Source organism: Protobothrops mucrosquamatus, unplaced genomic scaffold (genome assembly GCF_001527695.2).
Source record: "Protobothrops mucrosquamatus isolate PMUCROS unplaced genomic scaffold, P.Mucros_1.0 scaffold1678, whole genome shotgun sequence".
NCBI classification, from domain to species: domain Eukaryota; kingdom Metazoa; phylum Chordata; class Lepidosauria; order Squamata; family Viperidae; genus Protobothrops; species Protobothrops mucrosquamatus.
Window position 1 is genome coordinate 142,451 of NW_015387834.1, and position 27,806 is coordinate 170,256.

A 27,806-nucleotide genomic window follows, 5' to 3' on the forward strand; every position below is an offset into this window, starting at 1 on the left:
AAAGGAGAGAGACTTATGATTGGTCCTCATAGTTGCAGTTGTCATGGTTCCCCATGGCAATTTGGTTGTTTGGCAACTGGCTTGCAAATATGATATTGCAGTATCCCATAATCATGTGATTATCATTTGCAACCTTGACTGATGATTTCCTACAAGCAAAGACAATTGGCTGGAAGTTGCAAATGGTGACCATGTAACATTGCAATCACCCTGGATTTTCATAATGATGCTAACTGGGACTGCTGGAACTGCCATTGTAAATTGGCATAGTCATGTCACATTGCTTTTTACAATGGCATCACTTAGCAATAGAGTTTTTGGTCCCAATTACTGTCAATAAGTGTAGTAGAATCTCCATCTAGAGTTGGGGGGCGGTGGAATATGAAGAGACTGGCTAGCTTAGAAATATTTCACAGCAGAAAACAATCCGAAACCTGACTTCTCCCAGAATCCCTGAAATCCTTAGCTGACAATGCAATCAGTCTGGTGAGATTCCTGTAAATAGGAAAGAAACAATAAAAAAGCAAATCTGATCAGCTCACAATGTCACTCTGGTTCCTTGCACCTAACAGTATGCAAGGTCTACTTATATTGCTGCCGGGATGTGAGGGGCACACCAATTACTGAAAGCAAAGGTTCACATTTGCCATACACAAATATGTAGTTTTGGATCATTTCCCTCAATAAATAAAGGAATAAGTATAATGTTTTTGATTCATTGAGTTCTCTTTATCTAGTTTTAGGACTTGTATGAAAAACAAATCACACTTTAGATTATATTTATGCAGAATTATTGAAAATTCAAAACATTACACAATTTTTTTATGCAGCACAGTATACTAGAAGAGCACTCTTATAATCTATGGAAGTGCAAAAATTGCTGATGATCATGCTGATAAGAACCTGCAGTTTGGAATCCTATTTCTTCATCAGACCTACGAGATACACACTGGTTAGTACAACTCAGTAGTTTGTATTATCATGGCAATAGTGATTTTGTAATTCTTCTGTGACTGTGTCAGCAATTAGTTTTGCTTTATTTAATTGACTAATTAAACCAGAGTTGCCAGATTCACCAAAAATACGAAATCAGAATCACCAGCATCAAGTTCTGGACTGAAGAAGCTTCTTGGATTACAAGTGAATTTTTTTCAAAAATCCAGTTGCCTTTTGGAAAAGCAACTTTGGGACAACCATGATCTGGACGGTTGAGATTCTTCATAGACAACCACCAGCTATGTTTGATAATTTTCACCCCATATCCAACCTTTCCTTTTTAAGGAGATATTGAGAAAGTGATAGAGAATCAGCTCCCGAGAATCCTAGGGGAAGCATATTATCTGGATCTTTTTTATTTGGTTAAGAGTTGTAGGGCCATGACCTCCCAAAGGAGATGGATCATGTTTTGGAGCTAGTCCTGCTTAAACAGCAAGTAAGAGTTAGAGCTAAGTAGGGTTTTGCCCAGCTTTGGCTGATGGTGACCCATTTACAACTTTCCTAAAGCATCTTTTTTTTACTTCGGTATGGTGACTTCATAACCCCTTGGACTATACTAGCAACATGCATTATGGGGCATCCTTTGGAAAAGACCCTGAAGCTGCAGACGGTACCAAACACAGCCACAGATTGTTTTACAGTTGTTTGGAGGCAGTCCTGCCCTGGATGAAAGCCATAAAATCTGAATCCCGACAAGACTAATATTATGAATCAATAATTCTTTAGGCTTGGGAACCGGAGAAGCAGCCAATGGGAACCGGAGAAGCAGCCAATTTTAGATAAGTATCTCTGTTTCCAAAATGGTGTGAAGTTAAATGAGCTTTCCTCGATTACAACCTTCATCTAGGGACCCTTTATTAACAAACTTTGTAAGCAAGATTATTTTTTTTTCTTTTCATTTTCCATTAACCAGTCCAGTGCGAAGGAAAACAACGTGGTAAGTACCGGTAGTACTTTTCTAGGAAAAAAAAAACAAGACTTTTTACACCACGCTGTTAGTGTGCCCTGCTTATACCCATCGTTCACCGTGGTCTAATGAGCCGTAAGCCAGGCAATAGGACTGGGTTCCCAAATATGTCAGGCTAAAGCGTGGTTGCCAATTTAAGGACCAGCGTGTAACTCACACACACACCCCACAACGTTCACGGGACTCCGAAGGCTCGTCCAGCGAGGAAATGCGCGTTTCCTGTCCCTTCTTGGGACCTCGAAAGAGCCTCATAGTTTTCACCACCCCCGGAAGACCTTCTGGGATGTCCCTGCACTGAAAGGCTCTAGTGCCAGGGCTAGGCAACCTCGGCTCTTTTATGACTCGTGGACTTCAACTCCCAGAATTCCTGAGCCAGCCATGCTGGCTCAGGAATTCTGGGAGTTGAAGTCCACGAGTCATAAAAGAGCCAAGGTTGCCTAGCCCTGCTCTAGTCGATTCTAGATTCAGAACTAGCGCGCCCGTGATTGGCTGCCGGTTTGGAAGAGTCGCTTGTGGATTGGCAGCGGCGGGAGGGTGGGGGAAAGCTGGCGCCGCACTTGCGTGGTGCCGTCACCACGTCGCCGCCGCCGCCGCGCCGCCTCATCGAGGTTTGAATGTGAAGCTGAGCCATAAGAGGAATTGCTGCTGATCGCGCTGTCAGGGGACCCGTCAGGTAAGGCCAAGCCCCGTGAAGCGCGATCCACCGCGATCCCTTTGCGTGGCCGGCTGGGCCTCTCAGCCTCCGGAAGAGAAAGCCGCGGGGAGAGGGGCGACCGAGGCGAGCGCCTGAGCCTGGGGAGACGGTCGCGAGTGCGGGCCCGCGGCCCAGGCAGAGGGAGGTGCCTCTGAACCTGCTGCGTCTGTCTTGGCCTGCCTCCTTTTTGCCTACGCGTGCCCTCGTTGGCTTCCGAGTCTCGGCCGCGGCAAAAGCAGCCTGTTGATTGGCTAGCCTCGCCTGTCACTTCCTCTGGAAACGAGATAGCGTGAACCGAGCACCTCGATCGCTGACCCTCTCCATTTTTCCTTTTCCCCCCCTTTTCGCCGAGTGTCTCCTCTCGCGTCAACCCGTTGGAGATGGGGCAGGACTTCCAAGGGCAGGGAGGTTCCTCGTCCTATTAAGGGAAGTGTGGTGGTTTTCATTTCCTTGAGGCAGCAGCGTAGAAGGATGCCAGCCTTGTCCCCCCCCCCTCTCCCAAAATAGATGCTCTGTGGGCTCCGTCCTGGGCAAAAAAAAAAAAAGCAAATCCTGTTGCAGACATTGAAGAAGAAAATACCCTGCCCTATGCAGAAGTTATTTGGTTTCATGCTAATATGGAGGATTAAAGCTCCTTGCCCCAATATTCTCTTTGCAATAGTATTACTGTTTTTGGATTTTTTTTTCAAATGGGGCGGAGAGATTTTTTATAATATAGCCACTTAGTGAGGTCATGGTGGAGGGAAGATTTAAATCAGCTGCAATTATTCAATATGTACGAATGATGACTTGGAAGTAAGCTCTATCTGCCCTATAGTAACATTGCAGCACGCTTGCAAAAGATGGTTGAGATAACTTGGTTTATTGATATTATATTCTTCCCCCCCCCTTCCTTTTCTCTCCTTCTCCAAACCCATTTTTCGGAGGGGGAGGAGAAACCCAGCTACTCTGAATGATAATCCTTCTGTATTAATCCCTTTCTTCCAGTTTAAACATAGTTTACTAATTTGTAATTGCATTTATGCATGTTCGTTTTTCATTGTTGCTGCTCCTGCTTCTCTAATGTCTCTACCAAGGTTTAAATGAATTGGTCCTAATGGGGGGAAGATGCTGCACTATAGAGGAATCACAGCTTTCAAAAACAATACATCATAGGCCTATTGCTGATAATGCTAAAATAGGGGGATATTTTATGCATAAGCTTAAGTTGATTTACATATTCCTCCTTTGTAAAAAGTACAAGAACTGTGTGCCTAATAATCAGAAAGATTGGACATCTTTTTGAGATGATTGATATTTTGTGGAAGTTAAGATATGTCAACAGCATTTCCTTGGAGTATTCCATGACAAGTTTAATTAGCAATGAGTTAAGTATAATTTGGGTGACATGACAAGTAAGTAGATAGCGTGAAATTATGCCAAGAGTTCTTATTAATGTTCCATGATCAAATTGGGGAGAGATATTAAGTGGAATGGCACAAGAATCAGTCCTGGACCCTCTAATCTTCTGTACATTTTTAATGCAGAGATGGAGGGAATAATTAGCAAATTTGCAGATGCAAAATTTGTGTAGCTAACAAGAACAAATAAAATGCAAAATTATACTAATAGGTTGGAGAAGTAGCTTAATGTTACAATAAATATAACAGGTACAATAATAGTTGGTTGCAAACTGAATATAAGTCAGTGGAGTAAAAGAAAGGCAAGGATAATTTTACAATACATCAACATATACTTTTTAAATGATGAAAAGTAACTACTTTATTCTTCCTGCTTCCCCAAACCTCACTTAAAGTCCTATAAACAGTTCCATCAACAAAGAAACTGAAAACAGGTTACAAGAAGATGAACAGATATCATTAGAGGGTTAAAAATGTTCAGAAGGAACTAAGTATCTTTAGTTTGAAAAAAAAACACCTGTAAAGATGTGATAGCACTCTTCAGATATGTGAAAAGATGCCACATCAAGGGTCAAGTCCTGTTTTGTATCATTGCAGACCTAAATAATAGATCTAAATTAAAAAAAGGGAGATTCCAGCTTCCTCACAAAACAATTAACTGGAAAGATGGTAGATATTTTTTCCATGTTCAAGCAGATTCTAGAGAGACATTCATCTTTGTCTTTAGCTTGATTTCCCAGGCTGGAGGTCTGGGGAGGATAGCCCAAATGCTCCCTTCCAACCTTTAGTTCTAGTCAGAAATAGATAACTTAATGCAATAAAGAATAAATAGATATGGAACTGGAACTTGGTTTGAAAAATACAGTTTAAGTGTGATTCAATACAGTTTTCTGTACCATGAAAAACATGGAAAAACTGAAACAGTTTGAACTGAAAACACAACCAATGTGTGTGTTTAAAATGAAACAATTTCAATAAGGTCATGATCTACTATTTGATATTACATAGTATGGAGTTGTACAGTCATTTTTCATGATGAATCTCAGCCCTTCAGGATAAGCAAGGTCAGGAAATAGGAACAGCAGGGGTTTCAGGTACACCTACAGTAGTGGCCCAAATTGTGGAAACCTTTTGGAAAAAGTGTACATTTGAGGTTTGATGGCTAATAACACCACTTTGTTTTTGGAGTAGTGCCATAAAAGTATATATCAATGGAAAGATAATTTAATCAAGAATGTAATGCAATAACTTTTATGAAGGATTTGCTATTAGAATAGCAGTTCTAAAGAAGAAAAGTGAAACATGTAGAAAAAACGAGATATACAAAAATTATCACTATAGAAAAAATGAGATATACCAAAATTATCACCATATCAGTTAATACTTAGTTGGGTAACCATTAGCATGAATTACGGCCTTACAACATCTTCCTGTGGAGCGAACCAAGTCCTTTAGTTCTACAGCTGTTATAATGTGAAACCAAGATTGAATGATTGCTTCTATTAATTGGATTTTATTGCTGGGTCGCTTCTGACTAACAAGTTTCTTTAGTCGGCTCCATAGATTTTCAATTGGGTTAAGGTCTGGACTATTCCCAGGCCATTCCAGCAGTGGAATATGATTATCTTGAAACCACTTTTTGCACACAGCAGCAACATGACATGGAGCTGAATCCTGTTGACATATAAATGCTTTATTGTCTTGGAAAAGATCATGTGCGGAAGGCTTCAGTTTGGGCTCAAATATTTCATTAATGTATTTTTGACCATTTATATTCCCATTAATCACACAAATTCTGCCCACACCTCTTGATGTCATACAACCCCAGATCATAACACTGGCTGTTTCATGGTACATGTAATGCAATCAGGATGCAATTTTTTTTTCTGATTCTTCTCCTTACATATTTTATGCCATCACTACCAAACAGAGAGATCTTGGTCTCATCACTCCAAATAACACTGTCCCATTGTTCCTCTGTCCAGGTAACATGGGTTTTAGCCCAGTTTAGTCTTTTCAACCTTTGTTTGAGAGATAAAAGTGGCTTTTTTCGTGGAATTCTAGATTTTAGGCCAAATTCCTGCAGTCTGTGCCGAACAGTCCTTGCACTCAACTTCACATTGCATTGCACCATTTCATCTTGTATACACCCAGATGATTTTCTTCTGTCACGTAGCCACAGTCTCTTAATTCTTCTATCATCACATGCTGTTGTGCACCTTTTCATTCCTTTACCAGTATGGTTTTGTAGTGACCGAGTCTCCTTATACCATTTCAAAAACTTAGAAATGCCACCTTTGGTTAAGTTTCCACCATTTTTCTTCTAATTTCTTTATAACTGTAGCCTTGTTCACTTAATAATACATCGCTTTCTGGGCAACCAGTCAACTCTTTGTACCATTACTTTAATTTTATTACGTTTTACAAGCTCACTAAATGAAAGAACACAAAAAAACCCAACCAATTTGATAGCGATCACATAACACACTGACAAATGTCCTCTCAGCTTCAATACATGACATCAATAACTGAATCCTACTGTGATCTGATTGGCTCATTGCTAAAACAAGATGACACCTGATTGGCTCCCTAAACACTCATCTCATTAGCTACAATCAGATGAAAGAAAGCTACCTGATATCAACCTAAGCAAGGTGTGCTTTCTTTTTCTGGTTATTTGGCTATAACTTTTCATAGAATGCAGATAATTGAACAAACGTTGTTGCATTACATTCTTGATTGAATTATCTTTCCATTGATATATATTTTTATGGTACAACTCCAACAAAAGTGGTGTTATTAGTCATCAAACCTCAAAAATACACTTTTCCCAAAAGGTTTCCACAATTTTGGCCACTACTGTATATTGTAGGGTATAATAATAGGTTAATAGATTAATAACTAGGTTCAGCAAGGTTTTGCTTATGTACCTTTAATCCCACCGCAACATGTACTTTTCTTCTAGAGAATTGGGGGCATTTTCCAAAGCAGATATGAGGTACAATTAATAGAAACAGTGGCATAATGAGAGTATCAGAAACCCAAAGTCTGATCATATAATATTGGATATTACTGAAATTTTACTCCACATGATATCAGACCATGAAAATTATAATTTACATGTTATATCTATTGTACTATTTTTGTGTATGTTTTTATTCACAATTCTAGGTTATGTTTACTTTTGGCTAGGAGACCATACAATGAATTGTGTTTATATGTGTGTCTTTACTGACAGGACATTTGTCAGTTTAAATATCCTAATTGAGAGCAAAAAGAAGACTGATTTGATTTTCTATCAGTGTGCGCTCTGTTGCCAAAAAGATATTTTTTAAACAATGCATATTGTAGTATTTGTTTTGTTGAGGATAAGGTTGGTCCTTATTTTTCTTAATATACAGCATTAACAGTTACTGAATACTATTTTGTTAATTTTTAGGTTTGGTTATGGAGCTGAGTGATGCCAATTTGCAGACTTTAACAGAATACTTAAAGAAGACGCTAGATCCTGATCCTGCCATAAGGCGTCCTGGTAAACTGTTTAAAAATTAAGAATGTGAATAAAAAACTTGAGACCACTTAAATGACATCCTGGGATAGTTTAGAGCACAATATTACATGGTGTTTTGCTTTTTTTTCCTGACTCAAATAGAGATTTTTCAAACTTGCAACCTTATTATATGCAACACTATCCCAAAAATGCTTTTTTCAAAAGGCAACTGGACTTTTTTTCTTCTTCTTTGGTAAATATTTCCCTTCTCATCCAAGAAGCTTCTTCACTTGAAGCAAAACATTTTCAAAGAGGGTGGGGGGGGGGAATCAAGAACATTCTCAGAACTGAAGAAGCTTTTTGGATAAGAAGTGAAATGTTTTCAAAGGGGAAAAAGACCCCACGAAAGTCCAGTTGGAAAATAAAAAGCACCTTTGGGACAACTGACTTGGATGATTGAGAATCTCCATAGACATGCAACATTTAGATTTAAAGGCAAAAACATGTTTTAGTATATGTGAAGCATGAACATAGCACCTATCTATACTTTTTAAACTAAATGTATCTTTCTCCAGGATAGATCTGCAGGGCAATCATATGAAGTACTTTTGTCTACTTTTAGGAGCTACAGAAAAATGCTATTTTACTGTCCCAATTGCCCCAAAGCATCTTTTTTTCTTTAAATCCAAGGCACTTCATAGCGATACAATGTAAAATAATTCTAGCTTTAACTCTTATTTTGAAAAAAAAAGTATTAATCAAATAGGAAGGCATTAACTGGAAGACCCTGACACATGCCAAACAGAAGGATAAGATTTTATATCCCTGTGTCATTTTAGGAAATACATACAGTACATTAGTTTCAGAGAAAATTTAAGTCATTTAGCAAATTAAGAAATTATCAACATGTTTTAATACACTAGATACAATCAAGGGGTATGCAGGATAAACTTTTGCCAGTCTTACTAGCTGTCTATCCTTAATGAAATCTCTATATAATGAGATAACTGAGATGATGCAAAAAACTCCATGCACTAAACCCTAAGTGACCCCAATGATACTGTTTAGCACATGTTATTCATAATTAGCCATCTTGGTATTCTTCGTATTATGCCTCATAAAATTATCTTAGCAGAAATAATGATTACAGTCTTCCCCATAGTTACCACAGGGATCTGAAGGGAAATCAAAAGAAATTTCAATAAAACTGAAAGAGAAGAACTAATGTGCATTTTGCCCGGGAAAGTTTTTAGTTTTTACATTAGATCTTCATGTTATATCATACAAATTATGAAGGTGCCTTGGCAACATCAAATTGGCTCTCCATGTACAATACTGCGGGGAACAATTTCGTTAAAAGAATAAAGTCTAAGTTGCTCTTTGGGGCAAGTTGCACTTTTCAGTGACAGAAAAAAAAAAGTAAGGTAAGAGCCTTGTAACCTTTTTTAATCAAATGTGGGGCAAATTCAGACTTGGTAGATATGAGGAATATTGCTGGACATGATCATGAGGGAGGCATAAAGCAAAATAAGTTATCAAATTCTTTATAAATAGCAGTTGGAAAAACATCAAAAAGTCTCCAGTGTCCTAACATGGTAAAACAGATAATCTGATAATTATCACAGAATCTTGGTGGATACAAGTCATGATTGAAATATATCGCTTCAAAGATATTACTGCTTGTTCAAAATTAATGTTCCCGATAAAAAGTAAAATGAAGTGTCTTCATATGTAAAGGAGCTATATGCCTTTGAAGAAATTATATCCATATAATAGTTTGAAACATTAGAATAAAATTATGGGTAAGAAACAAAAGTGATACCGATTGTAAGAGTTTATTATAGGGGATGTACTGAAGCAGAGGACAGCACCTTTCTGAACTCAATGAACTCAATTTTTCAAGAGTTCGTGAGAGCTCAACTACTCAGCTAAGTGCTGGAAAATTAACTCAGCTAGAATCTCTCTTGCTGACAATTTCATTTTTCAGAAAGTGAAAAAGGAAACAAGGGATCACCCTGAAGAATCTTAATCAATAGAAAGGTGTTGGTCAATGGCCTGAAGGTGTTAGGCAATTTGGAGAAAAGTGAGGGTCTCTGTTGGAGATTGATAAAGGAGACAAACCTGAGAAATGTCAGTTCTTGAACTTCAGGAAGGCAGAGCTTAATAAACTCAGGTGAAAGATGAGCAGTATTATAATTGTGGATGAAGGAGAATGGAATGGAAATGTGTAGATATCAAGTTAGGAAGGTTGAAGGAGAAAATCATGATTCAGAACGATCTTGGCAGCCAATAAAAGGAATTGAAACAAAATGCTGTGAAGAATGGTTAATAGAGTTGAGCATGCTCAGCTGGTAAAAAGGAAACATAAGACAGATATGACAGACATGTACAAATATCTGATGGGCTGTCATATAGAACCAAAATGCTGTCATTTAAAACCAAAAACAGGGTAATGGATTGGAATTAAAGGATGGAGATTATGGCTGAAGGTCAGATGGAATTTCCTGATAGAAAAAACTTAAGAAATAAAATAGTCTGCCTAGAACAATGGTGGATTTTCCTTCCGTGGAGATTTTCAAATGTATCTTGAATGGTTAATAGTTGTGCATGGTTTAGTGAATTTTTGCTCTGAATGGGAGCTTGAATTAAGTGTCTTTTAAGATTCTAACTCACATATTCTATGATGCTATGAATAATTTGAATAATTCTATGAATAGTAACTTGTTCTATCCATAGTTTTCTCTGTTTTACATTTATAAATAATTTTATATGTATTGCCAACTTGCTTCTGTATACTATTAAAAATCACTGTTACAGTGATGGAAGTGAAAGTAGTCCAGAAGACATGTCTTTTCAAAATATAATAGTCAGAGTATGAAATTTAATAACAGCATCCTGATCTGTGCTTAGCAACTACTGTACATTCAGAAATGTTTAATACTAGTAGGATGACAACTGTACAGTCAATATAAAAATATTGATTTCAATTTATTATCCTTACCCAGTCTTTTTATTTCTTTTTGATGTTAAATAATAGGAGTTTGACAGTAATAAAACTATGAACTATATTTATGTTTTTCGTACAGCGGAAAAATTCCTTGAATCTGTTGAAGGAAGCCAGAATTATCCACTGCTACTCTTAACACTATTGGAGAAATCACAAGATAATGTCATAAAAGTTTGTGCTTCTGTCACATTCAAAAATTATATTAAAAGAAACTGGAGAATTGTACGTATTTTTAGCTAATAATATTGTATTATATGTTGCCTGTTTATTATACCTTCATATTGATTGTTAGGATTCTGTAAAGGACTTGTAGGAAAACCAGTAGGTTTTGTGCTGCATACTGTTGAAAGCAGAATCAGTTTTATACCTGAATCTTGGAACAATAACTACATAAAATGTCTCCATTATACATAAATCCTTATGCACGTTCAAATTGATTATATGGTAATGCATTAAAATATGCTTGAATTCTCAGGTCCTGTGACTAATGCAGAAGCCTTCACTTTGCAGGTAGCACAAGCATAAATCGCAAAAATAAATTGTCTATTCCTTTTCCCCTTTTAGAAAGGGGAAAAATTAACTAGAGCAAAACTATTAGAAACGTCTAATAGTTTTGCTCTTACAATTTTAAGTTTTTGAGAAAGTAGAGAAGCCGCCAGTAGATGAGAAATGTGGACAACGATTTGCAACTTTGATTTGGAGGGTATTATATAATTAGAACTTTAATTTTATAACTGTTTCAGATTTTGCACCAAATAATATTATTCAAAGTTATATATCCTGACATGATGACTAATTAATTAGGGGTATAAGGGATAGTATTTGTTTCCTAGTTATCCTCCTTATGAAGCAAACAACTTAGCAGTGTCTAGAAAAGCCATGGTCTTAAATTAATTAATACTTTGCAGATTGAAGATGAACCAGACAAAATATGTGAAACTGACCGGATAGCTATTAAAGCCAACATAGTACATCTGATGCTTAGCAGCCCAGAACAAATTCAGAAACAGGTAAGGCAACTAAAAGTGGAATTCTGCCTATTGTTTTGCAAGGAGATTTGTTGTTGTATAAAGGTTTTAAGAAATACTAGATGTATCAAAGGACATCAGTTCAAGTATGTAAAGACCAAGAATATTTAAGAGCAATCATATATGTATTAAATATATTTAAGTCAAATGTAAAAATTGGTAGTGTTTCTCTGTTGTGGTTAAAAATAGTGATAACATTGGCTCATCTAACCGGTTTGAAGCATGCTATGGATGCAGTGAGGGAAAAAATAATTTGATCCCCTGTTGATTTTGTACATTTGCCCACTGAAAAAGAAATGATCAGTTTATAATTTTAATGATAAGTTTATTGTAAAAGTGAGAGACAGGATAACAAAAAATCCAGAAAAACACATTTTTAAAAAGTTATAAATTGATTTGCATTTTAATGAGTGAAATAAGTATTGGACCCCTTCGCAAAACATGACTTAGTACTTGGTGGCAAAACCCTTGTTGTCGATCACAGAGTTCAGATGTTTCTTGTAGTTGGCCACCAGGTTTACACACATCTCAGGACGGATGTTGTCCCACTCCTCTTTGCAGATCCTCTCCAAATCATTAAGGTTTCAAGGCTGACGTTTGGCAGCTCGAACCTTCAGCTCCCTCCACATATTTTTGATGGGATTAAGGTCTGGAGACTGGCTAGGCCACTCCAGGACCTTAATGTGCTTCTTCTTGAGCCACTCCTTTATTTCCTTGGCTGTGTGTTTTAGGTCATTGCCATGCTGGAATACCCATCCACGACCCATTTTTAATTCCCTGGCTGAGGGAAGGAGGTTCTCACCCAAGATTTGACGGTACATGGCCCCATCCATCATCCCTTTGACAGTTGTCCTGTCCCCTTAACAGAAAAACACCCCCAAAGCATAATGTTTCCACCTCCATGTTTGATGGTGGGGATGGTGTTCTTGGGGTCACAGTGCGTTGAGTTGATGCCAAAGAGCTCTTTTTTGGTCCCATCTGACCACAACACTTTCACCCATCTAAATCATTCAGATGTTCATTGGCAAACTTCAGATGGGCCTGTACATGTGCTTTCTTGAGCAGGGGGACTTTGTGGGCACTGCAGGATTTCAGTCCTTTACAAGTAGAGTGTTACCGATTGTTTTCTTGTAACAATTGTTTTCTTGGTGACTATGGTCTCAGCTGCCTTGAGATCATTGACAAGATCCTCCTGTGTAGTTCTGGCCTGATTCTTCACCATTGTCATGATCATTGAAACGCCACTAGGTGAGAACTTGCATGGAGCTCCAGACTGAGGGAGATTGACAGTTATTTTGTGTTTCTTCCATTTGCAAATAATCGTACCAACTTTTGTCACTTTCTCACCAAGCTCCTTGGCGATAGTCTTGTAGCCCATTCCAGCCTTGTTTAGGTCTACAATCTTGTTCCTGACATCCTTGGACAGGATGGTCTTGGCCATGGTGGAAAGTTGGAATCTGATTGATTGATTGCTTCTTTTATACAGGTAACAAGCTGAGATTAGGAGCACTCTCTTTAAGAGAGTGCTTCTTATCTCAGCTCTTTACCTGGGAGCCAGAAATCTTGCTGATTGATAGGGGTTCAAATACTTATTTCACTCATTAAAATGCAAATCAATTTATAACTTTTCAAATGCATTTTCTGGATTTTTTTGTTGTTATTCTGTCTCTCACTGTTACAATAAACCTGCCATTAAAATTATAGACTGATCATTTCTTTGTCAGTGGGCAAATATACAAAATCGGCAGGGGATCAAATAATTTTTTTCCTCGCTGTAGTTAATAATGACTAATACTCCAAAGCCTAAATCAATTAGTGTCCCATTCTACGGCTGAGGCCTAGAAAGCCAATGATAAAAAGATTCTGATTATAATGACAGTTTTAATAATTTTGAAAGTATATTTATTTCTATTCAGTGCATGATTATCAAGAGTAGCATGCAAATTTACAAAATAAAAATAATTCTCTAAAAACTGGAGAACAAGGCAAGATTACTCAGTGGCTCTTAAGAGTAACAACTTCCCCATCAAATATTTCTCATTGGAGATGGAATAGAATCTGCATTGTCATTCTATATTGTGTTTTTCTCCACTCAGTATTATTGGCCTCAGTGTTAAAGATGTCATGTAATACTAAAGATACATGTCACTGCAGAATAAAGATTTATAAGTCAGGTTTAGAATGAAACTTCCATTGTTTGTTAATCCCCAAAAGATTTTGTTTTTAGTTTCCATATATAGTATCTTTCCCTAGCTTTATATAATAAAAGTGGTATTGCTTTAGTTAAAATAATAAACATATGCGCAGTTGAAAACAGCAGTTTGTATATGTAATTATTTGTCCATAATATAGCATGATATAGTCTGTGACCTATTTCCTTTTGCTAGATGCAGCCATTTTTATATATGTATGTATATGTGTGTATGTGTATGTGTATATATATATATGTATATATATATATATATATATATATATATATATATATATATATATATATATATATATATATATATATATATATATATATATATATAAACATTTATATAGCCATTTACTTGACATATTAGTCAATGTGCCATAACATTTTTTAAAGAAACAATTATAACAATGAAATATAATACAACAAAAGAAAACATTTTGTACTAGAGGCAGTTCAAATAATGACAGTCACTTAAGAAAGGCTTCAAAACCCCCTGATCCAATATCCAGGGGAAGTGTCAGCTGTTTTAACTGCTTTTTGAAAGGCAGACAAATTAGCACTTCACATTTCAACTTCCTCCAGCGGTGTATGCTGGATATCTCTTCTGCAGCCTGATGTCGATCATCTGAAGAAAAAGAGAGGTAGAAACGTTTATTGTTTTCAGCTACAGCGTATAATTGGGTTCTTTATTCTAAACAAGATTCTGTATTTCATTTAGTTAAAGCAACTATTTATCCCTTTTCAGATATCTTTATTCTCTTTTTGTAGTTAAGTGACGCTATTAGCATAATTGGTAGAGAAGACTTTCCTCAGAAATGGCCTGACCTGTTAACAGAAATGGTAAATCGCTTTCAGAGTGGTGACTTCCATGTTATTAACGGAGTTCTTCGTACAGCACATTCTCTATTCAAAAGGTATGGGATAGGGCTCTGAATCTTTTATTCTTGTTTGCAAGTAAAATTGCTCTGTTGTGCAGTAATTGGGTTTTGGTTGACTTTGAGTGTAGTTTATCAACTTCTTTAAAAATTACTTGAATTTTCCTTTCTTTGTTAGGTACCGTCATGAGTTTAAATCAAATGAACTGTGGACAGAGATCAAGCTTGTCCTTGATGCATTTGCACTACCCTTGACCAATCTCTTTAAGGTACAGTAACTTTTGACATTTGAATCCCCACAAAAACACTTTACAGTATTTCATCTTCAGAGCACATTTTAAACATACGTTGAGTACATGATGTTGTGATTTCTGCATTACTACTTTGAACGTTAACTTCCTAGGAAAATTAAGATAAGAAAAAATACTGATATTGAAATCATTAAGTTTTTTTTAAAGTAGCCCTTTTAATATTCAGACTTCTGATGGCAGTGCCTGTGATTGTTTTGCTGATGTTTTAAATATCTTGTTTTTGCATTTTAATAGAAAGGAAGCAAAAATGTTAAATTTAAAGTTGTTATCATTTATCTCTCCTTTACTAGGCCACCATTGAACTTTGCAGTACTCATGCAAATGATGCCAGTGCTTTGAAAGTTCTGTTCTCCTCTCTGATTCTTATTGCTAAGTTGTTCTACAGTTTAAATTTTCAAGTAAGCCACCTTTATATTTTCTAGTTAATAATACTAGTCCATCCATATTGACATAGAATTCTCCTCTGTTTCACCTTCTGGAATGTCACTGTTTTTCTACAACGCTATTGACAGCTATTTTGTGACTGTATAAGCATCCTCCCCACCATCACAGACATTTCCTTAAACTTCTAATGTTTTCAGATAGTCATATGTTCACTGATTCAAAAACGTTGGGTCAACTATACTAATGAAAAATGAAAAGATTAGAATGCTAAGTATAAAAAATAAAATTTGGATTTCATAAATCCCGTTTTTATCATTACTGTGTTTTGAAAGCTTTTCTTTGAGCAGGTCCTGCCACAATTAGTTATCATAAAAATGATTAAAAATATGAACTTGTATCTTAATTCTGTAGGACCTTCCCGAATTTTTTGAAGATAACATGGAAACTTGGATGATGAACTTCCATAATCTTTTAACATTGGATAATAAACTCTTACAAACAGATGTAAGTAACTTGATAAACATTTTCTTAAGTTTCTCTGAAATGGTATTTATACTCAGTAGTAAAAATAGTATTATGACTATATGTTAATTGGTAGCAAAATTTATATGGAACTTTTAGGTGGTAAGGCACGTTGAAATGTGAATAAAATAAGGAGGAATGTGTTGATGATTATTTTTGTTCATGGTGATGCTAGGATGAAGAAGAAGCTGGCCTCCTAGAACTTTTGAAATCCCAAATTTGTGATAATGCTGCTCTGTATGCACAAAAATATGATGAAGAATTTCAGCCTTACTTGCCCCGTTTTGTTACTGCAATTTGGAATTTATTGGTCACAACTGGTCAAGAAGTTAAGTATGATCTGGTAAGTGCCTGGCTTCCTTTCACCATGCTTGAAATAAATATTGTGGTACTTGTTCAAATAATGTTTGCTCATGTCTTTCTCTTGTAGCTGGTAAGTAATGCAATCCAGTTCCTGGCTTCTGTTTGTGAGAGACCCCATTACAAGCACCTGTTTGAAGATCAGAATACACTGACAAGTATTTGTGAAAAAGTTATTGTTCCCAATATGGAATTTAGAGGTACATTTATTTATTTATTATATTTCTATATAACCAAATTAAATTTCTGTACATCCAAATGACTTTCAGCGCTTTACCTCAAAAAAGATAAAGCTTTATAAAACAAATTGTGTCCTTGGTGCTTCCTTGATTGTAGATATTTCATTACCCAACTAGATAACATCATTAGTGGAGTTTGGGGTTTGCTTCCTATTTATATACAGTAGCTTGTCCTCCCAGTATTGGTGTAGGTGTGGTTTTCTCCTTGATAGTTCTGTGATTACAGTATTGTTTTCTGCTTGATTTTTTGTCATTATTAATCCCTGCTTATCTAGCTGTTGACTTCTGGAAAGGATTTGTTCTGGTCTTTTTGTTTCCTTAGCTTTTTTATCATTTGACTTGAATAGTGTGTAAGTCTGGTTTATTTCTGTATCTAGTGATTATACAAAATTACTTCACAAATCATGCATGTGGTTGATTTAACAAATTATTTTCAGGAATATGTAATATAAAAAATTACTTTTAACCAAGTGTTTAATCTTTACAATGTTGTGTCACCTAGCTGCTGATGAAGAAGCTTTTGAAGATAATTCTGAAGAATATATTAGAAGAGATTTGGAAGGATCAGGTAATTGTTTTGATAGTGGATAAACAGTAATAGTGGATAAATATACAGTATGTGTGTGTTCTCTTTTTTGTTGTCAGACTATGCTTGCTTATTTAATATGCACAGTGTGGTAAATCTTATTCAGTAATATTAAAAACCATGTATCCAAATCAAGAGACAGCGATGCTGTTTAAGTATAACCTGCCATGCATTGATTTTTATCTTTTTCTGGTATAGATATTGATACCAGACGCAGAGCGGCCTGTGATCTAGTAAGAGGATTATGCAAGTTTTTTGAAGGACCTGTAACTGGGATCTTTTCTGGTTATGTTAATTCAATGCTACAAGAATATGCAAAAAATCCATCTGTCAATTGGAAGCATAAGGATGCTGCTATTTATCTTGTAACATCTTTGGCATCAAAAGCTCAGACACAAAAGGTACTTGGTTTTGATTAAAAATTAAAGTATATAATAATATTTGGATCCTTATGGGAAAGAGGTAATAATATCAGTTCATACTTTGATTTCCATCATGTTGCCCTATTTTAATCTTTAGCATACTTCTTAAAGGTATTAGCCCCCTGGTATATATTAATTGCAATCTTTTAAGTCTAAAAAGTAAACATGGCATACTTACCCTTAGAGATTGCCTGTATGGACATTGCTCAGATTACCTTCCACTTATGTCTGAGGTGGCTATTCTCCAGTGCTCAGCAAAGAAGATACTTGTTAACCAGTTTTGGGACCTGAATAACAGTGTCTGAGTTCAGCAAAATGAGCTGTGCTGGAAATGTGTAAGGTGAAACAAATTGTAATGATAGGTCCAGAATACAAGTATCATCTTGTAGAGCTGGAGTGAATAGAACTTTGGTGGAGCTGGAGTGAATAGAACTTTGGTAAAATGGAGACAGATATATTCCTGGTTATCAGTTAATTTCATTTCTTTTCAGCAGTAGAATCAGACTGATTACTTCATTCATTGGAGAGATACAGAAGTTTTCTACAATAAAAATGGTCATGGTTATGCAGATCTTTCAAAATCTCAGTGTTTATTCACTCTTGTGAATAAATTGGGTTAAGTGGGCCTACTATTTGCAGTGTTGCTTCTGAAATCCAGAATATATTGCTAAAATATCATGGTTAATGTAGTTTATGGTGGTCCAAGTATATTATTTCATTTAGAGGGTTCATTTGTTTCTGTTTTACAGTTTAAACTTTGAACCAGAACAATAAGTCAGATAACTTACAGAAACTGGTAGAAAACCATTCACAGCACATTTCAACAATGCATATTTAAATTAAGGTATAAATAAATTAATACTTTTAAAAAGTTATTATCTTGCTTCCCTCTATAGCATGGAATAACCCAAGCCAATGAACTAGTGAATTTGACAGAATTTTTTATGAATCATATTCTACCAGATTTAAAGTCTCCTAATGGTAAGTTTAACATTCTGTATAAAATATGTTCAATATCTCTAACTATTAATTAACCTGGATATAATTTAGGAGCTGTGCATTGCATTGTATTTATTTCTGTAGCAACCCATCTCAACAAGTGACTGAGGAGTATATCATAAAATTTATTATTTGCTTAATTTACCAAATAACTCTTGTTATTAATAGTAGTGAAAATCTTGCTTCTTCTGCAAATTGGGGAGTATGCTGAAATATATGCATATTTATTTATTTATAGAAACTATTTAATTTTTACAGTAAATGAATTTCCAGTACTTAAAGCTGATGGCATCAAATATATCATGATTTTCAGGAACCAAGTAAGTTTTTTTCAAAGTATTTATTAGCTTTCTATGCTGCCACCTCCCAATGACTCTGTTGCTTTATCAGTCTTAAAATCCATTCCATTCTTGTGATATAATTGGGAACTCAAGGGATCCAATATGCAGGAAGTGCTTAAATAATACTCCCCTAACTCTTAAAGATCTTTATTTTCAGTATAGCAGGTCTCAGAGCCCCTGTTTTCTTGTGTATTATAAAGGCTTAACCCTTGGATGATGAAAACAGTAGTCAAAATGAAAAAGAATCACAGTGTAAACATGGAGCATGGGGTATTTCAGTCTTGCCTTAGTTGACATTTCTAATCTTATTTCTGAATGTTGAGTTGAATTTTGGAAAAATATATAGAGTCTGAAATGCAGAATGTCTGAAGAGTCTTGCTGATTGTATTTTTTCCATATTTTTTTTTTAATAAGTGGACCGTCTAAATATACTTCACCTGTACTTTCAGATGAGTTGGTATTGTTTCTAAAATATTTTACCTGTATGTATTTTTATTTTGCAGGTACCTAAAGAACACCTCTTGGTGTCTATTCCTCTCCTAATCAATTACCTTCAAGCAGAAAGTATTGTAGTTCATACATATGCAGCCCATGCTCTTGAAAGATTATTTACAATGAAAGGAGCTAACAATACCACACTGTAAGTTTTAGACTGGCTATAAATGTATTGTATAAAGCATGTATTTCTGGCTTTATTATTACTCAGGTTAGAAAAAAAAATGATTTTTAACATTCTTGGACTTAGGAATCCTAATTTCTAAAATTATCCATATTTATACATAATGTTGATTTTTACATTTCTTAAACTAAAAGTTGATTGAACTTCAGTTTTAGTGGGGTTTAAAAATAGTATGATTTTCTGTTTCTTACATTTTTGCCCATTCTCTAGTGCTTCCTACTTTCTCTCTTTAAGAGAAAGTGAGAATATTTGTCTCCTCAGGGTATTGATAAGTAATCAAAAGACTACTGAGGAATATTAAAATAATATCTTCTTCTACAGAATTTCAGCTTCAGAGATGATTCCATGTGTTGAAATGCTGCTAACAAATCTTTTCAAAGCTCTGACACTTCCAGGGTCATCTGAAAATGAGTATATTATGAAAGGTAGGAGCCTATAAGAAATGAAATGATAGAATAAGTGTAAAATTAAAAAACTTACAAATATACTGCTGAATCAGGCCAATACCCATTTTGGTCTAGATTTTTGTTTCAATAGTGACTAGTGCTGGGAAGTTTGCAAGCAGGAGATGGAAAAAATAGCCCACCCCTATTGTTGTTTTCCTGCAGTTGATATTTGGAGGCATGCTGCCCACAACTAGACATCTCTCCAACCTGATGGCCTCCAAAATGTAATGAATATCTTGATAACATAGGATTGTCCTGTTTATCACTTCCTCAGACTGGAAACGAGCACAAGAACTGTAGCTTCCAGGATCAATACTTTTTCAGCTTCAAAACTCTAAAGCCTGAATTATATGCTTATTTGAAACTTATTCAAACATAATGTTCAGTTAATAGAATAGAATAGAATAGAATATCTTTATTGTCATTGTGTAATTCACAACGAAATTAAATTATCTTGATGCAGTTGACATTATGTAACATTTTTATTTAGTTTATAAAATTAGATTATAAAAAATTGCAGTTCTTTCTGCCTTCATTTTGACATAAATTTCTGAATTTTCAGCTATCATGCGGAGTTTTTCTCTTCTTCAGGAAGCCATAATTCCATATATCCCTTCACTAATCACTCAACTTACAGAGAAATTGCTTGCTGTTAGTAAGGTAAGGAAGAAATTTATTTCTAGTTGTACGGCCTGTTCCTTTTTTTCCTTTTATTAAAATGATTAGATTGATTGCCACATGTTTTCATACCCATCATGACCAGTTAAAGTAACAGCTACATTTTAGATTGCCTTTCTATATAAGGAAGAGAGATACTCAGATTTGCCAGAATCTGAAAATTTGCTAAAGTAATTTAAGCACTTAGGGTTTTTATAGGCTACTAGGCTATATTGCATATGGCCCAGATGCTGGATGACAAAGTAACAAGGTGGGGAGGAAAGGAAGAGAAAAATGATGCAAAGAAATTTTAGAACAATATGAAGGGATTATTATTTTTTTCAATAGGGACAGTATAATAGTAAAAAGAAAGGTGTGCTCTTTATTAGATCTGTAATACGTCTTAACGTTATAGAACCTTTAATATGTACAATTGTTCTAAATATTTATCTTAGGCTAACATTAAGAGTATTGCCTATTCTCACAATTGCTTCCTTAAATGTACAGCTCTTAGCAAAAAAAAAAAAAAAAAAGGCTGCTCAAGTGTAGGCAGCCTTCACTTAAATGGTATTATTTGATCCAAAATAATGAGTATTTCATAGATTTGTAACAGTTCTTGTGCCGCGAAAGAAAATAGCTGTGAAGATAGAAATCTTATGTACCCAATGTTTCTGTTTTATAAATGGGCAAACAAATTTCCAGAAAACTTAGGGAAGAGATCTGTTGTTCAAAAGATGAAACAATTTTTAAAAAACCTTACTGGATGAGCAGAACCACATGCTTATTGTGATCTTGGCCGTTTTATCAAACTTCGTCTCACGAATGAAGACGAATGTGCGTGCCCAGTTTAATGTTGCAGGATCCAATCTAGGTCGGTCACCGGGACCAGAGGTTTCGTCTTCTGAACTTCTGGACTTCTCGTGCTGGAGCTCCCGCCCTCAGAGATCTTCTCACAGAGGGAGAACTTTCCTTCACACAGAGACGTTCCCTGAGAGGATGGGGGCTCCAGCACAAGAAGTCCGAAAGCTCGGAAGGCAAAACCTCTGAGTCCCGGTGACCCATCCAGATTGGATCCTGCAACTTTGTCTCATTTTATTTCAGTTCCAAGTAAAAGTTATAACATGTATCATGATTTATATTACATAAATTTATTTTTGTTAAATATAAGCAACAGAAATGGCCAAAAATGGCTGTGCCTATACCTCTTTACTCCATATGATTTTCTGAAAGAATCAATTTTAACAATTGCAGGGTGTAGAAGATTCTATAAGCTATGTCCCACTTCCCACCAAAAAAAGTGAGATATTGTATGGCTGTACTTAATTAAATAGGAAAATTCTTCAAGTTGAGCCTGTTTTCAAATATTGATTGGTCTTCTGTTTAAAGAAGTGGACTATAGAAAATAGTTTAGCTAAAAATCTAAAAAAACACTCAGAAGGGGAAGACATATTTTGCAATTTTAAAGATGGTATATTATCTAAATTACTCTGCAAATTTCTTACTGATATTGTTGTATTTTGTCTTAACTCTTGTGGAAGTTACTCATGTAAAGGCATTTATGAATGGAAATTGGAAGCATTTGGATTTTCCCATAGAAATACTTTGATGGAATTTTTAATATATGATCCTATGATCCCTGTACTTTATGTAAGTTTTAAGCTCAGTGTGATATAAAGCAGCTATCCCCAACCTTTGCAGCGTGGTGGCCTGGTGGGAGGGAGAGGGGAACAGGGTTGCACGAGTGGCGGGCTGGTGAGCACATAGGCATGCCTGCGCGCAGCTCAACTTGCGTAAGTTGAGCTGTGCGTTGAGTCCATGCGCACCAGGCTGCCACTTGTGCAAATCGAACTGCGCACATTCACAACAACCCGCCACAAACAGGGCCCAGTTCTAAATCGAAGACCATATTGATACTTTTCTCTGATGAATCATGGGAATTCTAGTCAGATGTAAACTAAATATTGCCACCTGAAGCCATTAATATATTTACAATGGGGTAGATCAGTGGTAAGCTATATGATTTGTTATAATTTAAGTACAATTCTCATAGTCTGTGTAGTCATGATGGCCTTATAAACAGTGTTAGACGTTTTCCTATTTTTGTTTTATGTATTTTGAAGCATTCGTTCTGTTCTATTCATATCTTGGTTTTAGAATCCAAGCAAGCCTCACTTTAACCATTATATGTTTGAATCAATCTGCTTGTCGATACGGATAACTTGCAGAGCAAATCCTGTAGCTGTTGGAAGCTTTGAAGATGCTCTGTTTATGGTATTCACTGAGATTCTACAGAATGATGTGCAAGGTACAAATAAGCTGTTGATGAACCAATGGATTGCTCATTTTAAATGATTTATTTTTAATCTATATTCAGATCTTTCTGTCTTTATATTGTTTGTAAGACTTGACAAAACATAGTTGTATTTACTATGATTTATAGTCCAACTTATATTCAGGCTTGGCATGTATCTTAACTCGGGGATGTACTGTGGGGGTTAAGAGTAATGTGGGTCTTATGGAATGTGCTGGGGCCATGTATGAGATTTGTAAACAGAAAATGGCATTTTCTTAAGTCTGTATTCAAAAATGGATTTCCTTGCCATAGCTATTCCCTCCCACTGTAATATATTATAAAGTCTTTTGATTCAAATTCAACTTAATTGGATATCTGCAACAACAGATGATCAATAGACTATTGATTTGAGAAAGCATAAACATTATGTCCGTGAGATAACCTGGGCTAGTTAGCCTCTAATGATATAGATGCTGATAAACACCTATATCTCACATCATGAACTATGGGTTGGCTCTAGCTGTTGGGACTTGAAGTTCGCTAACATCATGACCTCCATAGAAGATGAACTGGATGGACCTGCAGTGTCTCTATACAAGGCAGTTTAGAATGCTACGGGAATTTTGTAGCATGAGATTACTTTATGGCATTACTGTGTGTGTGAATATAATCTCTCAGTCCCTAGTCCAGCCTATTAACTATTTCCTCCTTTTATCAGAATTCATTCCATACGTATTTCAAGTGATGTCTCTGTTGCTGGAGATGCATAAAAATGATATCCCATCATCCTATATGGCCTTATTTCCACATCTGCTTCAGCCGATCTTGTGGGAAAGGTCAGGAAACATCCCTCCTCTGGTGAGACTTCTTCAGGCCTATTTGGAGAGAGGGGCCAATACGATAGCAAGTGCAGCAGCTGACAAAATTGTACGTATAAACTCAAATGAGAATGATATTTTTAGATCTGTATGTATTTTGGGGGGGGGAGGGAGAAGAGTTACAGTCTGAAAGTACATTCATTACAACTGTAATTAGCCTGGAATAATGGTCATAAGTCCTGCCTGTCATTAGGCGGGTGGTGTGCAAAGACAGATCTTTGGAGGGGTGTGAGATTTGATGCCACGTATTCTGTTAAGGTTAAAACTATTTTTTCCATGGTTTTATATTGTATTGTATTTTTGTATATTATTAGCCATCATGAATCTTGTCATCATGGCATTGTACAAAATTGATTAAATAAATGCTGTTGAACCCACAGCTGATAATATTAAGCATACTGTACTCCAATTTTTACCTTTGTCATGCCAGAGTTAAGGAAATAGACTATTTGATTATTGTACTTGAGCAAATAGGATTCTTTGATTATTATGCTTGAGCAATCTTTGTTGCAAAATTTGAATTGGATACAATTTTGTAGTTAAGTGGCTTCATTGTGCTTTCAATTGCCAGTGACCAAGATTATTTTGCTTTCTGTTTTAATTTATAGCCTGGGCTACTAGGAGTATTCCAGAAACTTATTGCTTCTAAACTTAATGATCATCAGGGGTTCTACCTTCTCAATAGCATTATAGAACATATGCCACCGTAAGTATGAACAGCCACATCTCCTGGTTATTTTGGCATTATTGAAACAATCTCTACAATGATGCACTAGATGGAGTAATCAGATTGCTGTGTTCTTTTTTATTTTTAGTGAATCCATTGATCAATACAGGAAGCAAATTTTCATTCTGCTTTTCCAAAGACTTCAAAATTCCAAAACAACAAAATTTATCAAAAGTAAGTTCTATGTAAATGGCCTTTATGGTTTGGGAAATCATCTTGAGGATGACTTGATACAATTAACTTCATATTTTCACCTTCAAAGTAGCATGAGCCATAGTACTGTATTGGGATTTAGAATTAACATATTCTATGTAAAGCTTAAATATTGTGACAAGAAAAAAGAGTTGGGAGGATTGTGGTAGAGTCATTTTTCTTAAGGAGAATCCTAAAAGCCAGGAATATTGGGAGTGAAGTGATGAAACACACACCATGACATAGAATCTGTGACTTACATGCTTGCATCAGATGTTGGGGATTTTCTCCCTTACCCTCATGTAACACTTTGACATGATCTTAATTTGTCCAAGATAACTCTGCTTATGAAAGAGATTGTACCAAATGCTCATACTGTTAGTCCTGTCTTTTACAACTTTCATTTTTTTCTTTTTTAATATAGGTTTCTTAGTCTTTATCAACTTGTATTGCATAAAATATGGAGCAATCGCACTTCAAGAAATATTTGACAGCATACAACCAAAGTTAGTATGTTTTTAAAAAAATATCAATTTTATACCAGGGATTTCTAATTGTTGTATTCTTAGGGCTAAATATAAGTGTTAATGCCAGTAATTTGATAATATAATTTCACAAAAGATGCATCCAGATTTCCTATCTCTGTTCGTTATTACTGTTAGATATTTATTCCTTAATAAGTAAATGTATGTGGAAGATTTATATTATTCATTTATTTACTTAATTTATTGCTTTTTAATTAATAACAAAGAAAAAATGAGCAAAAATGAAGATAATAGTGATGGAAACAAATTGTCAAACAGAAGGAAAAAATCATAAAAACTGTTTTTCACTTTTTTTGTTAAAGCACTTTTTATGAAGATATATTTTAAGTGAATCATGGGGATGAAACGGTGAAACTTTGTGAACACTTTTCAAAAAAGCTTATGTTAAAACATATCTATAGTGGAGCTGGATGCCAAGATTTTTCTTTGCTGGATCAGTATTCCTGTGTGCAGGTTTTTCTTTTTTCACACATAAGAGTGAAGAAATAAAATGGAAGAAAAATATATACATCTGGCTATATCACTAGAATAAAGGTTAAACTTGATCCCTAATTTGGTACAGTAATGTCCTCAGTTTTGATCAGAATCATTGAGAAGGCATCACTCTGTTGGAGTTTAAATGTACAAAAAGTACCTCTGATAAATGTTGTAGAGAAGGGATAGAATAAAAACAGCTCATAACTAAAAACATTTTTACCTGTAAACTAGCAGTTATTGAGCAAAAAGAAATTATACACGTTTCACTGAGGCTTGAAGCTTTTCTAACATGATAAATTGTACAACTTAACAGAAAAACTATCATTCTGATAATTGGCTAAAATCCTGCATAGCCAGAAATTCTTATACACACTTTGGCTATTTGAGTCAGTGACATGCCTAACTCTGGTGAGGTGATTGATACAGAAATAGGATGAATAGATAAATTGTGTATTTTTTTCTATTCATGAAGATTGAAGAATATTAGTTGGAACATTGGAAAAGTATGAATAGTTCTGGGTATATTGAAATGTGAATGAAGTTAACTTTTTTAGGAAAGAAGCAAAAGATAAAAAAATAATCTGTTCTATGAATTCAAATAGTTGAGGAATTTTGGAGACATACTTATTGTAAAGGAATAATGAGCCCTCTTAAAATTCTATGGGAAGTAACATGCTTCACTTATTGAAGAATTAATGAAATGGATTGACAGCTGATGAATTTGTTTAAAATTTAATACAGTTGGATTTTGATTTACCCTAGGTACCTACTAAAATAAAAATACATTTATTTCTTTTGTACTTAATAGGATGTTTGGAATGGTTTTGGAAAAAATCATAATACCAGAAATACAGAAAGTATCTGGACTAGTAGAAAAGAAAATCTGTGCAGTTGGCATCACAAAATTACTCACAGAGTGTCCTCCAATGATGGACACAGAATACACAAAATTGTGGTAGGTACAGCCACTACCTTAATAATTAAGGTTGGTCATTAATTCTGCATTGAAAAATAATACTGTGTTTAATTTAGAATCTGCTGCTAAGGTGGCAAGCATTATACAGCTATACCTTTTCCTGCATGGCAACATCACTAACTATATTTCCCAAAGGCTTTAAACCTAGCCACATCAAAAATCCCATTAAGTTTCTGAAAGAGCCTCAACTGTACGAGAAAAAGTAGCAAAACCTGGGGGTGGAGTTAAAAGAAGGATCAGCCTAGAATCCCTAAGCCAGTGATGGCGAACCTATGGCACGGGTGCCAGAGGCGGCACTCAGAGCCCTCTCTGTGGGCACACGCACCATTGCCCCAGTCCTAGGCCTTCAGCTGGTTTTTTTATAAAACCTTTTTACTTTAGGCCTCTGCCGCAGTGTGCAAAAAAAAAAAAAAAAGGTTCAATCAATCAGTCAATTTCAACTTCTCGCGGGAAAAAAAAAGATCTTGCAAAGTTGGAATTGATTGATTGAACTTTTTAGTCCCACTCAGTCTGCCGTTACCACCGCAGCCACACCCACCCGGCACCCAATGAGGCATAAGTGGGTTTTGGGTTGCAGTTTGGGCACTCGGTCTCTAAAAGGTTCGCCATCACTGCCCTAAGCAGACACAAGTGAAGTCTAACCCCCCCCCCCTTGAATACCATTGACCCAAGAATCAGACACAATTGAATGGAAGAAGAAAATAGAATTTATATTTATTTATTTATTAATTACATTTATATCCCGCCCTTCTCCTTGCGGACTCAGGGCGGCTGACAATTGGATAAAATACTAACATATTATACACCTAATTAAAATTTGATTAAAAAGAAATATTTAAATATGTCAGATTAAAAGTAATTAAAACCCCTTTAAAATCCCTTAGGCCAGTCCCGCTAGCTGGAACAACCACGTCTTGGCGCGGCGGAAGGAAGGGAGATCAGGGATCACCTTGATCTCTGGGGGCAGTTCGTTCCAGAGGGTGGGAGCTCCCACAGAGAAGGCCCTCCCCCTTGGGGTCACCAGCCGGCACTGTCTGGCTGACGGCACCCTGAGGAGACCCACTCTGTGAGAGCGTACAGGTCGGTGGGGGGTAATCTGTGGCAGGAGGCGGTCT

The 27,806-nt window shown here is 35.8% G+C and overlaps 1 protein-coding gene across 1 annotated transcript in view; it reads left to right on the plus strand.

The window, feature by feature from the left end:
- The first annotated feature begins 2,571 nt into the window (after positions 1-2,571).
- CSE1L (chromosome segregation 1 like) overlaps positions 2,572-27,806 on the plus strand; it is a 28,621-nt gene continuing 3,386 nt past the window's right edge. Inside the window, exons 1-23 of the mRNA XM_015822797.1 lie at positions 2,572-2,636; positions 7,497-7,589; positions 10,634-10,776; positions 11,463-11,564; positions 14,551-14,696; positions 14,836-14,926; positions 15,259-15,366; positions 15,764-15,856; positions 16,050-16,217; positions 16,305-16,434; positions 16,976-17,041; positions 17,258-17,460; positions 18,378-18,462; positions 18,739-18,800; positions 19,325-19,461; positions 19,822-19,925; positions 20,509-20,606; positions 22,758-22,908; positions 23,615-23,823; positions 24,383-24,480; positions 24,590-24,675; positions 25,118-25,199; positions 26,524-26,670. Coding sequence (XP_015678283.1) covers positions 7,505-7,589; positions 10,634-10,776; positions 11,463-11,564; positions 14,551-14,696; positions 14,836-14,926; positions 15,259-15,366; positions 15,764-15,856; positions 16,050-16,217; positions 16,305-16,434; positions 16,976-17,041; positions 17,258-17,460; positions 18,378-18,462; positions 18,739-18,800; positions 19,325-19,461; positions 19,822-19,925; positions 20,509-20,606; positions 22,758-22,908; positions 23,615-23,823; positions 24,383-24,480; positions 24,590-24,675; positions 25,118-25,199; positions 26,524-26,670 — 2,594 coding nt within the window. The 5' untranslated portion in view covers positions 2,572-2,636; positions 7,497-7,504. The remainder of the gene's footprint in view (positions 2,637-7,496; positions 7,590-10,633; positions 10,777-11,462; positions 11,565-14,550; positions 14,697-14,835; positions 14,927-15,258; positions 15,367-15,763; positions 15,857-16,049; positions 16,218-16,304; positions 16,435-16,975; positions 17,042-17,257; positions 17,461-18,377; positions 18,463-18,738; positions 18,801-19,324; positions 19,462-19,821; positions 19,926-20,508; positions 20,607-22,757; positions 22,909-23,614; positions 23,824-24,382; positions 24,481-24,589; positions 24,676-25,117; positions 25,200-26,523; positions 26,671-27,806) is intronic.